At 38.5% G+C, this 12,656-nt stretch overlaps 1 protein-coding gene across 3 annotated transcripts in view; it reads right to left on the bottom strand.

Moving 5' to 3' along the window:
* The window catches only part of THSD4 (thrombospondin type 1 domain containing 4), a 622,386-nt gene that overhangs the window by 68,402 nt on the left and 541,328 nt on the right, over positions 1 to 12,656 (bottom strand). For all 3 annotated transcript variants that reach the window (XM_073303716.1, XM_073303717.1, XM_073303719.1), the window contains 3 exons: positions 6,776 to 6,951; positions 2,606 to 2,702; positions 1,418 to 1,660 (listed from right to left, as the gene is read on the bottom strand). In XM_073303716.1, coding sequence (XP_073159817.1) covers positions 1,418 to 1,660; positions 2,606 to 2,702; positions 6,776 to 6,951 — 516 coding nt within the window. The remainder of the gene's footprint in view (positions 1 to 1,417; positions 1,661 to 2,605; positions 2,703 to 6,775; positions 6,952 to 12,656) is intronic.

The following is a 12,656-nucleotide window of genomic DNA, read 5'->3' as shown; positions in this document are numbered from 1 at the left end:
TCCTATTTTGATTGTTTTTATTATGTCCTCTTGGGTTTTATTCCAAAAAGGACAGTATTTATTAGAGTACCCCAATTTGGGTTATATTTTAATATAATTTGTTGATTTTCAAATAGGAAAAGGGTACTCAGCTGCTTCAGCAAGAGAGGCTGTAACCATTAAAAAAAATTGTGTTTGGACATCATAAATCTCTAGAAACTACACACTCTACTACCATCTTCTGCTCGAGTATTCAGGTCCTGCACACTGGTTCTGGAGAATATACCACTGATGTTTGTCAAAAGCATCAGTACCTTTGTTCCTACAATTGGCTAGTTCAACCAGCTTTTGTGCCGCAAAAAGCTATGTCCCATCACGCAAAAGGTTAATTAAAGGGGTCGAACCCCTAAAAAAGCTTGTAATTCACACCACATATTGTAAGGGCATCTAACTGGCAAATGGAGCTCTGAGCTGAACAGCACTGGAGGAATCACTGCCAGTAAAGGTGCAATCCAGGCAAACAGGAGGAAGATATTGACAGAGGTGCAAAAAGTATCAATGAAAATGGAGGATTTAAACAAATGGGGAAAGGAAACCAAAGAATGCTGAGGATAATGATAGTGTATCAGGGAAACATTAGAAAAGCAACTTGAGGCAACTGTCCTCAGCCATAAAAGACTGCAATATTTCTCATTTCAGAAATGGATGCCATATTCTGCTTTTTAACTAGGCTTGAAAGAATTACATCTTTACCAGTAAATGTCAGTAAACGTCGATTGCACCATACACACAAACCAATGAAAAATATTTCCATCAATAATCATTTAAATTTACAGATAGGGACAGTAAGAAAAATTCTGCTTGAGAACTTATTAGAGTTTAAGGATATTTTGTATATTTTGATGTGTGTCGACAATTTTTGTTTTAATGGTTATAAAGCTTTACCTTTTTGAATATTGCTGTCATTAAATAATTATGGACTGACCCCCTCTATGGATTGACCCCCTCAAAAAATTCCCACAGCTGTGAAAATGTAAATGGATAAAAATATAAAAAATTCTTAAAGCCCATAATTTTGCAAAACTATGAAAATTGTAATTGATAAAAAATGCTTAAAATAAACATTAATATTATCTGTTGAAATGAAAAAAAATTGGACTCTGCCAAGCCTGTTTATAAACTATGTGCACCATGGCCTGTTTATTTTATTTTAGAATTATTTTTATTGACATATATTTGGAACCCACTTTGTGCTACAGATTTGTCTGTCTTTCACTTAGTGAGAAACAACAGAAAGCAGTGGCTCAAACATATGTCTAATGTCTACAGGGATTTGCTGGGTTTTCTAACATGCTCTTTCCCCCATGTTTTTCTTCTCCTGGCCTGGAATCCTCTGGTGTGTAATATAAATACTGTGCATACACTGTAAAGCATTTACCTTTCCCACACGAAGTGGTACACTCAGTTGTTCCAACCTGTTTCCAGTTGTGCTCTCGGTTTCGTCGTGGTGGCTGCACAGCAGGGACCTGGTTGTCTGGCTGATGAGAAGGAAACCTTCCTGGCTGAATAACAGGAAAGGTCCCTGTTGACTGTCCAGTGTGAGCGTCTGTCTCCCTACGCAAATTCTCATCTTCGTGATCTGTACCATCTGTCAGTTCTAACTGACCATTGAATGGCTCCCCTGGGGACAGGCAACAAGAGCAAATTAAAAGAGTGATCATCTCTTTCAAATATTAGCTAATGCATTCACTAATTAGTAGTTGAAACAATGGTCTACAAAGTTGTCAAGCTTGGAAGTAGCTTTTATCTCCATATACAGACTTGCTGGGTTGTTCTGCAGACAAAGACTTTGCTGCTTTTCAATGAGGCACCCAATTCTCAGCCAGCAAACACACACACAAAAGTGGAAATTCACCAGGCATTTTCTAGCATAATTATTGCACCTAATGTCAATCCAGTTTCCCAAGGATTTGTTTTTTCATCATGCTCCATATTCGGTGCCTCTTAATGTCAAATTCCAGCTGCTCCTCATTAAGAAACAGACTATAGAGCCAATACAAATCTGACAAGGAGAATCAAAAACATGAGAAATAGTACCAAACTTGCCTGCCAATTTTCTTTTTTTTCTTTTTTTCAGAATTACTGTTACATTTAACACACCTCCGTGCTATAGAATTTAAAATACATTCTGTCTAGAGAAATTTTAGCTTTGGGGGCTTAGAAATTTCCACAGGATTGAGAGAGAGAAGCTGAGAAAGGTTGTTTCAAAACATCAAACTCCAAAAAGAAAGAAAAAGTATTTTAATTTCTGAAATACAGGCACAGCAATTCAGCTCATAACAGTAACTGATCAAGGAAAAGTCACAGTGTGTTCTTATCCCATGTGACACGTTAAAGACAAAATTACCTTCAAAATAAAAATAAAGAACCAGATCCTAGGCTGGAGCAAATCAGAGTAACTCCATTGAAGTCCATGGAGTTACACTGCTTTACACCAGCTGAACATTGGGGGTGAAATCCTGGCCCCATGAAGTCAATGACAAAACTTCCATTGACTTCAGTGAGGCCAGAATATTACTACTGGCCCATAATGTTACAGAATATGCTTAATGCAATGATGATTTACCTGGTCTTCTGTGAGGAGGCAACTGAGGGCTAATGACGTTGGCTTCTGGAATTATATACTCATAATGTATACCTGGGTTAGGTTGCTGATGTATCATCTATGAGGAAAAACAGCCAAATAAATGTTATCTGATTCAAAATAATCACCCTTTCACTTAAACCACCTATTAGGTTACTACTGTTTAACAGAAATATGCATTTAAACCAATCAATAGCATGATGATTGCTACTATTAGAAAAGACAAAGATTTGTTTGGTACATGTCAGTGAAATATGAAAATAAACAATTTGTTCCTGAAAGGCTAAGACAAGAAAGGAAAAGATGAGTTTCTACGCTTGCAAATTGCACTAAATTGTAATAGGAAGGAACAGCTGTTACTCAAAATCCTCACTGTGAAGAACTAAATCATATGTGTCTTCTTGGTACAGGTGCACAATGTGAAAATTCAGAAGTGTCGTTAAGAGTCTTTCAATGAACACTAGGTGGCGAGAGAGGTTCATACGACAAATGGGTTGGGTCTGAAATAACTGACCTGACAGATAATTGAGAAAAGGTAAACAAGAAAGAGAAGAAAGAAAGGGAAGGGTCCAAATCCAAATGTTCCAAACCCCGCTAGCTCTCTCCTCAAATGATTGACAGTTCTACTTGAGTTGAGAACACATAAACAGCACTTATGTATTATCATTTGATAATTGCTCTGTTCTGTTCATTCTGGACATGTGACACTGAGCACTGTTGGAAGACAGGACACTGGGCTAGACAAAATTTTGCTCTGTCCCACTATGGCCATTCTTATGTTATTAACCCATCTGTGTTACCTCATATACCAAGTTGCTTCCTTTTATAGCCTTGCAGCTCTGCACATATCACTCACCACAGTATTTATAAAGCAGCAAGCAAAAATAGCTAACAACAATTGTATGTCTATTCAATTTATATAGCAGTCGTTTAACACTGCTCAAGTAAATAGATAACAGAGGTCCACATACACATTGTGGTGACTGGTTTCAGAGTAGCAGCCGTGTTAGTCTGTATTCGCAAAAAGAAAAGGAGTACTTGTGGCACCTTAGAGACTAACCAATTTATTTGAGCATAAGTTTTCGTGAGGAAGTGAGCCGTAGCTCACGAAAGCTTATGCTCAAATAAACTGGTTAGTCTCTAAGGTGCCACAAGTTCTCCTTTTCTTATTGTGGTGACTGTATCACTGATATAGAATTGTGTTCCCGACAACTGCCAAATACATTTTCAGCCAGTTGGACTGAACATTCCACACATAGCCAAACATGCAGAAAAGATCCCTCGTTTCTTCTACTGTTGGACAAAAGGGTTGGTATGTTTTTTGTTTGTTTGTTTGTTTTAATATTTTTATCTAGCACTGGGAACCTTGAGCGTACCTGCTTTAAGAAAGACAGCAACAAAGGGTAGAGGTTTTAGAGCCCAACTGTACAAGCCTTAGGCACATTAGCAAGCACTCACATGAGTATCCCATTGAAATCAATGGGAGGGTGTGTGAATAAGTGCTTACCAACCTAGGAGTTTCATGATAAAGCCCTTGCAAGGTACTTACGTCTCCTGGAAAACCATTTGAATCCCCTAGCAGCCCTACATTATGCTGGTGGAGTGGGAATAGAGGTGCTTGCATTATCAGTTATAGACACCATGTACTGTTGATTCTAATAATCTGGCCTTGGTTACTTTAATAATGCGGCTGATCACATGGATGCAGGGGTGTTGGATTGCTCTGGCAGAAGCCTCAGTGAGTTTAATTCAAAAAAAGTCTTTAAAAAAATCATCACTACAGATTGCTGTTAGTGCCTTATACCTGGGTTTCTTATCAGCCAGACACTGCCTCTTGAACATGAAAAGTTCCTTGGTTCTGCCAAAGCAAGGGTTACAACCAAGAGAAAATCCATTCTACACCCCCATGACCCACCAGCAACAAACTTGTGGCACTAGGTTTGTTTTGCAGTCCGAAAGCCATTCTGGAATCCACAGAAGTCTACAGAGTTATTCTGAGTTAGGGTCCATCCCTTTGACTTTGAAAAGCGTTTCCTCTGGCAAACAACAGCTTTTTCTCTGAGCTCCACCCCAATGAGAGCACCCACTTTCTGGAATCATATGAAAATGCACTGCCTGTAATGATTTCTACAAGGGCTGACCTTCCGACCTCTTGCTACAATTTTAAAATGCACTCTCTTCGTGCCCAGTCCTGCAAGGTGCTGAGCACTCTCAAGTCCTATTGACTTCAGTGGGAGCTGAGGGTGCTCTTCAGATCAGGACCTTACGGTTTGGGTAGTTCCGAGGAAAGCTCTCCTATGGTTCCTGATTCTTAAAGCTTCCAGGGTTCAGCGCTAAGGAAAAGTGGAAGATTCAGAAATGGTAAGACAAGGACTGTACATTTCAAGGAGTTGAGGAATTGGAAACTAGTTTATGTTAATATTAGCTATCTCTCTGTAACTAGAAAGTCAGGACCTGTGCCAGGGTGATTATGCTATTAACAAAGCTCCTATGATTTTCCTTTATCTAACTCTCCAATCTCCATTTTAAGACAAACCAGCACAGATGGCTTTTCAACAAACCCACAGTGCAGTGAAAGGGAAAATGCTGATCTATCAGCCAGCCCAGATGAGCCTCCTGTGGTCCTGACATCCTACAGAGAGCATGATGAAGGAGAGAGAATGCCAAACCAGGGGGCCAGTCCACAGCAATAACCCACAGTTCAAGTCACTAAGCTGTGCCCAAACCCACGGCAATCTTACTGTTTTCTTTCTGGCAAATAAGATGTCTTGAAGAGAAAAACGAAGGGAGATAAACAGGCAAAGATTAAATCAATACATAGTAGTGACACAAACAAACCGTGCGATATAAGAGCTATAAAAATCAAAATACATTTTATTATGATTAATTTAAGGTACTCTAAAGTTTTTGATGATACTTATTTGGGAACACCCGCATAAGTCATGCATGGCTCCTTTGCCTTTTCTCTGGGTAATGCAATCATCATACATTAGGCATCAATTTCTTGGCAATAAAAACATCACAGCATCTCAGCTCACACCATCCAATATTCTTTACATAAGTGCTCATAATATTTTTTTTAGTAATATGCATTCTGGGCAATCAGAATCCATTTATCTTTACATCCAAATTTTACATCACAACAAATGAAAAATCATCCCTATCTCCCATGCTGTGCCCTGTTAAAGCAATACAATAAATAATTATTGTTACTTTTTAATCATTTTGCCATTTGTAACTTTTCCATTTGTAGGAGCCAGTGCACTTTCTATAAAAATATACTGCACTAATTTTTCTATCATGGGTCATCACTCGTTGAGTTTAATGACGACCAAACCCTGGCCAATTAAAACAACCAATATCATCAAATCAGACTGTGTACCTACACTACATGTGGTCTTTCAGACAATATATTTTATTTTATAGTTGTGTGTGTGTGTATGAGCATGCCTATATGCACAATTTATTTCATAGTATGCTATAATAATCCACAATTGCATTTTTATTTCAGTGTTGAACAATACCAGAAATACACTGAATCTTTGAATACTTTTGCCATTGACTTCAATGGAGCCAGGATTTCACTGCAACTTGGTTTTGTGATTGCTTTGTGGAGTGTCTACTGTTCAGGATTTCCTAATGAAGTTTGCCATTAAAACTGCCCAGGAATGCTTCATTTTGTACATACTGTTGCTTTTATTTATATTTATTTAAAAAATACAGAACCAAGAAGGCTTGAATCCATCAGAGGTCTTGACCTGCTTCAGACATTTGATTCGGGTAACTATAAAACTAAACCAAGCCAAATTAACTTCAGTAGAAAAGTGTCTGGTGGAAATCCAGCTCTCATGAAATAAAGAATACTGTATGCTTTGCCTCCGATTTTACTCAACAAGTAAAATTGGTTTTACTGGGTCAGTAAACTCAGGTGGTAACAGATATCTGTTACTGTTTAGTTTTCCTGTGATCTGGGGCAATACAGAAGTAACAGCAAAGGATATTGTAATATCTAAAACACTGTTACCTTTACGGATTAAATGGAATGCTGGCATTTATCTATTGTTATTGCTTGTGTTTTTAATGCCGTGTGTGAACAAAAACCAGAACTCCTGTTTTCCACTAGGAAGGTTAATCTGAATTTGACAAACTTACATAGACGTCCAAGATCTCATCTGTCGGACCGTCTGCTAAAAAGGACTCCCCTGCAGTGCTTGAGATTTCATTTGGGCGTTTATATGTGAATGTAGTCCCTCCTCCTTCATATCTCCCAGGTCGATCAATTGCCCAGTTTCCATTGATGATGGACCGTCCTGATCGACTCCGCAATGCTGTCAGGGGGGAGAAAAAAACACATACACACAAATGCTGATCACAAGAAATCACCTTTACATACTAGCTCTCAGACTGTTAAAAGTGTACACAAACAAATTCATGTAACTGGATTATGCTGTTGTATGTTCCCTGACTTCATGGAATCAGGCAATATTGCTGGAACAAAAAATATTACAGATTATATCAATACTTGTGCAAAAAAAAAACAGCCTAAAAAACCTGACTCGTATTTGAATATGTGAATTTTATTCTGCAGGAAGAGAAAAATACAAAGCTACAATAGAAAACTCATTTTTCATGGAATATCATGTTGTGATTTTGTTTCAGCCAGCCAGACGGGTACATTGAATACACATGGATAACGGGGAAGTGGTTTCCTGAACTTCCTCCACATCCACGTGAATCTTTATTTAGTGGTTTGGACACAGTAAAGCACTGAAGTGGATACAGATTATCACAACAACTACACTATGTAGAACTACCACCACCCCTACAATTTATGAACCAGAAAATACCTTGGTTCGCCAAATATTCCAATTATTCTTAATGCAGCCTTTGGCAAATCTTTAATTTTCCTTTACAGAATACACATTTTGCCAAACATCTGCAAAATTCTGTTCTATAGAAGTGCTTGGGGTGACAAGTATCTGCAAACACCATTGTTCCCTATCCATAAGGGAGGATAATACTACTAATTCATTTTTTCTGCCTAGTCTATTTAGATTGTAAGCTCTTTGGGGAAGGACCTACCTCTTATGTATGCCCAACACCTAGTACAATCATTTTATTGCTATGACTTGTGCCTAAAGGCCCAAACAAAACTGGAGTCTCATTGTGCTAGGCATGGTACATATACATAGAAAAGAGACAATCTCTACCCCAAAGAGTCCACCCTGAGTCTACTATAGTTTAAATGTAGAATGAGGTTATCTACCATTTAGGGAGATATATAAAATAGAACAATAAGATCCTATTGCATCCTTGAGTGAAAAAATTGAACTACCTTTATACCTTACTGGGTTCTAAAGTAACTGTATAAACCCAAGACAGGGACCTGGGCATCACAGTACACAGCTCAATGACAACCTCTGCTCAATGCAAAGCTGCAAGAATTCATAGACCTTCCTCTGAAGCATTTGGTTTTGGCCACTGTTGCAGACAGGGTACTGGACTTGATGGACCCTGGTCTGATCTAGTATAGCATTAGATCAACGGCCACACTGGAGCAATACATTTACTCCCAGACTAGAGAAGCCCTGAGCAGAACACCAAGGAGCCAGAGCGGGTAGGGCACTTTCCGCAGCTGGTTCTCACAAGGTTAAACAGCAAGGCCCAAATTCTGGATCTCTCTCTTTTCCCATGACAGTGATTGCTGCTGACTCGTTTGGCTTTGGGGAAATAGAACAAGTATAAACTTGTTGGTGAAACCTACTTCTAGGAGAAGTCTCCATGCTGGGAACATATAAGAAATTATTGTTTTAACTGAATTATGTAAAGAGTACTCATATACTATGGTTATATATAGTGAATTAATAATAATAGTCACATATTTATTATTAAGAAACAATGGTAACCTTGACCTACCAGTTTTCAAATCTAAATCAAATGGAAGTTGCGGTATGTTAGTGACATCAGGTCAGTTTCACATGGTCTGCATCATACATTGACACATATAGAAGATGAGAGGCAAAACTAACTTTTATCTGTATTGCTTCTCATATCAAAAAGAGGTCTCTTTCCTAGATGGGGTTGGAATTATGGGCAGAATAAAATGAATAAATCCATATTGTTGGTTCTCAGTATTCAGTGTTATCAAATGGGAGAGTATAAGTATTCTGAACACCACAAACAAGTGGGTATTCCAGTTGGACAGGACTTAGTACCTTTTCAGTAACAAACAGACACAGTGCCCATACCAGAGATGCTATTGGCTCAGGAAATTGGCAAACACATTCACCAAATACATTTAAACAATTGATGTGTGAGGAATTCATGAGCGATCGGCACAAGGATATTCTTCAAGCAGAGTACACACCATTTATTGTGCTTTATTTAAGATCATGTAAGAAAACATTTTAGTGGAAACAAATCTGTTTACCTTTAAAAAGAAATTAATAGCTACTGTGACAAAGCTCTGTCCTTGCTTCCGTGGGTCCCGCGTTTCCTGGTGGATTTCGCTAGCCTCAGAGGCCCACTGTGACCCTCCACGTAACCCTTCTCTCTCTGGAGAAAAGGGTCACCGTCTACTGAGCCATTTTCATCATAAGCCAGCGAGGGAGGTGAGGAGAAGTTATCCTTCCTTGCACAGTCTCTGTTGTCTCCCAGTCTCAGTGATTAATCAGGGGGAAAAGGGCGGGGGGGGGGAGAAGCCCACCCTCTACTCCGGGCTCCAGCCCAGGGACCCTAATAGTATCAGCTATGGTAGCTGACCTTTTAGAAACATGACATGTACAATTCCCTGGGCTATTTCCCCCCCACAGCAGCTCCACTTCACCCTTACCTCAGGGCCTCCTTCCTTGTGCCTGATATGGTGTGTACTACTCAGTTTCTCCAACAGCGCAACTTCCTCCCACAGCTCCTGACATGCACACCCACCTGACTAACTGGGAGGCTTTTAACTAGTTTCAGCCAGCCCCTGATTGGCTTCTGGTGTCCCAATCAACCTAGCCTTCTCCCTGCCTTCTGGAAAGTTCTTAATTGGCCCCAGGTGTCTTAATTGACCTGGAGCAGCTGCCATTTCACTTATTCTGGTACCAGAGATTTGTTTAGCCTGGACCTAATATATCTATCTCCCACTGCTTTTCTAAAGCCATCTGGCCTTGCCCCGTCACACTACACAATACAGGTTTCAAACTATATAAACTGCAATGTGGGTGTTAGATATCAGCCTACTAGGTTTCTTCCACTGTAAACAGTGAATTTTATATATTTGTTTAATAAAATATAACTTTATGACAATGTGATATAGCAAATATAAAAACATTGATAGAAGTGTCTAGCTAAGGCCAGATTACACCTACATGCGAGAGAAGGCGTAAAGAAACCTCCACTTTTGCAGGCCATGTAACGGTCAACCATCATTGTAATCCCTGCTCTCAACGGAACATAAAGACTGCTCTGTTACTATTCTTTTAGACAACTTATCCTCCACAAGGGGCTGGAATTGGCAAGTACTCCGCTGTCATGCACAGAACCCAATGTTTACTTTAAGTTTACAAAGACTAATAAGCTGCACCCCAGAAAAGGATGTGGTATGAGGCATGCACCCCCCTGCATCTGAGAACTCCTGGAGGCATTCTTTCTCCTGGTTCTCCTCCTGGGGTGGCGTAGCTCTTTACTGCTCCCAACACAGCACTATGCTCAAGGGCACAAGCAATAACTTAGAATACGTGTTATCCAGCAAAAACATCCCTCACTGTTTATGGCCCAGATCCCACTCACATTGAGGTCCTCAGCCCAACTAGTAACAATGATGGTGCAGGATCAGGCCCCACAATAGTATTTTTTTTTTATTGTAATTTTATCATTTTATTGTAATGTAAGCTACATATTTCCTCTTGAGAAGTATTTTAAGTCCATTTGTTTCCTTATTTTCTGACACACCTGTTATTAAATAAAGAATTTCTGTACCTACGGATGTTGGCTGAACCAAATAATATATTTCACATAATTTTTTTTTTAGTTTAGCCATACAAGTATATTCTCTTTCCTCACATATTTCTGGGAGGCAAAGTTCAGGTTCACAAACTATTAAATATGGATTATTACAAAATACTGACAAAAAGAAAATGACTATAAGCAACATGCTATTTACAGCTGTTACATTTTAATTCAAACACCTGAAGTACACGGCTGCTTTGCAAACTGTATTGATCCTGGGGTTGCATCCTTTTTAATATGCAACACTTCTAATAAAGGTTTAACTTTATGATCTGAATATTTTTCCTATACAGTTACTTTAAAAAAAATAATCTGCACATCAAGAGCTTGGAAATGAAAAAAGTGCTGGCAAAGATTAAATTATTGTTAATAATAAAGCTGTAGAAAGATGGCTGTCTGGAAACCAACCAAATGTGCCTCCTACTGTGTTTTGATCACCTTGCATCTATCACCTCTACTGCCCTCCATCTAGAAATGTTATGGTGCTAATATTTTTAGCCAAAGTATGAAAGAGTATAAAGAGCATTAGCAGATTCCTCAGTAAGGCACAGTCTACTGATGATTTCATGTGACCTATTTGTCAGCTTCTTAAATACCACTGCATAGTTTATAATACACTTCAATAACACTTTGCATCGATTGTACCGTCTCAGACTTCAAATTCTCATCAACACTTTTGTTTGGGCTAGGAATCAATGGGGAAAAGCTCAATGTGATATAAAATAGAAACTGAACTTCAGGTATCTTAAAAAACATTCATTTTTCCAAGTTCAGCTTTGAAAACTTCTTTTAATGACAACGTTTCAGAGCTTTTCTCCTGATGCTTGCAGATTCTATTCTGCTTCTCCTGCCTCTAATGCAGAGAAGAATAGGAAACAATTTAAAATAAATAATGTAGCACTAAAGAGTAAAGTTCTGTAAACAACATGTTCATGCCCATTGATTTCCATGATTTTTTTTAAAGACACAGGTTGTCTTCTGGCTTCTGTGCCTTTAGGGCTTACCCAGTTCACATTTTCAGGCTTTTCTCCACAACCATAAGGGGTAGAAACTTACTTTAAAAAAATCACAACTAAGAATTCCAAATAGTCAATGGCCTCCAGGAGCTGGTGCTTTAAACCACCAACTTCACAAACAAAAATTGCAAAAGTTGACAAGACTGAAAATACAGTAAAATAGAACTATAAAAAGAGTATTGGCAAGAGAATGCCCTTTTATTTCCCTGGTCTCAGTCACATGACATACTTTGAAACAGACACAGACAAAAGATATAAGCTGTAATTGCTGCAAGCCTGTTCCCCAGAGCTGGTGAAGTATCAACTTCTCTGTGCTGGTTTACCTATGTTTATTAAACTGTTTAAGCTGAGTAATCTAATGTTAATCAATAATCAAAACTAAACCCTAACACCACGTTGTCTATGTCTAGAGTATCATGAAGAATACACATGCCGAGTTATTACATAATGTCAGCAAACTGTGTAACATACAGGTGATACAAAACATTATGGTATAACAATCATTGAACAGGAAAAGCACATTGAAACAGAAGATATTAATGCACTTGCCAGTATAGAGGGAATATATTAAACAATGGATCACAAGAACAATATCGTGGGATAGTATCACATGCTATCAGACAGACACACATCAAATCAGAAGAGAAAAAATGCTTTGCTGTGCATTTTGAAGAGGAATAAATCTTTAGAATAAGCATATGAAATCTTGTAAATCCTATTGAAATGTCAATAGTAAAGATGCCAAATGGTTTTCAAGGGAGACATAATTCCATGCATTGGATTATCCACAGATGGACACTTATTGTGAAGTTTAGGGACAAAACATACTTGTGTAGTTTGGAGATGGAGTGGGTGGATAGCAGAGGACTCGTATAGCATGTGTAGGCTTGGCAGGATTAGATTTTTACTGGTAAATGTCAATAAAATCTATTCCACTGTACACACACAGCCTGATGAAAAAATATTTCCATTGATAGTAATCAAAACATACAGATAGCAAAGTAGGAAAAATGCTGCTTAAGAAT

This window comes from Lepidochelys kempii, chromosome 10 (genome assembly GCF_965140265.1).
Source record: "Lepidochelys kempii isolate rLepKem1 chromosome 10, rLepKem1.hap2, whole genome shotgun sequence".
NCBI lineage: Eukaryota > Metazoa > Chordata > Testudines > Cheloniidae > Lepidochelys > Lepidochelys kempii.
This window is presented reverse-complemented; position numbering and strand designations above follow the sequence as displayed.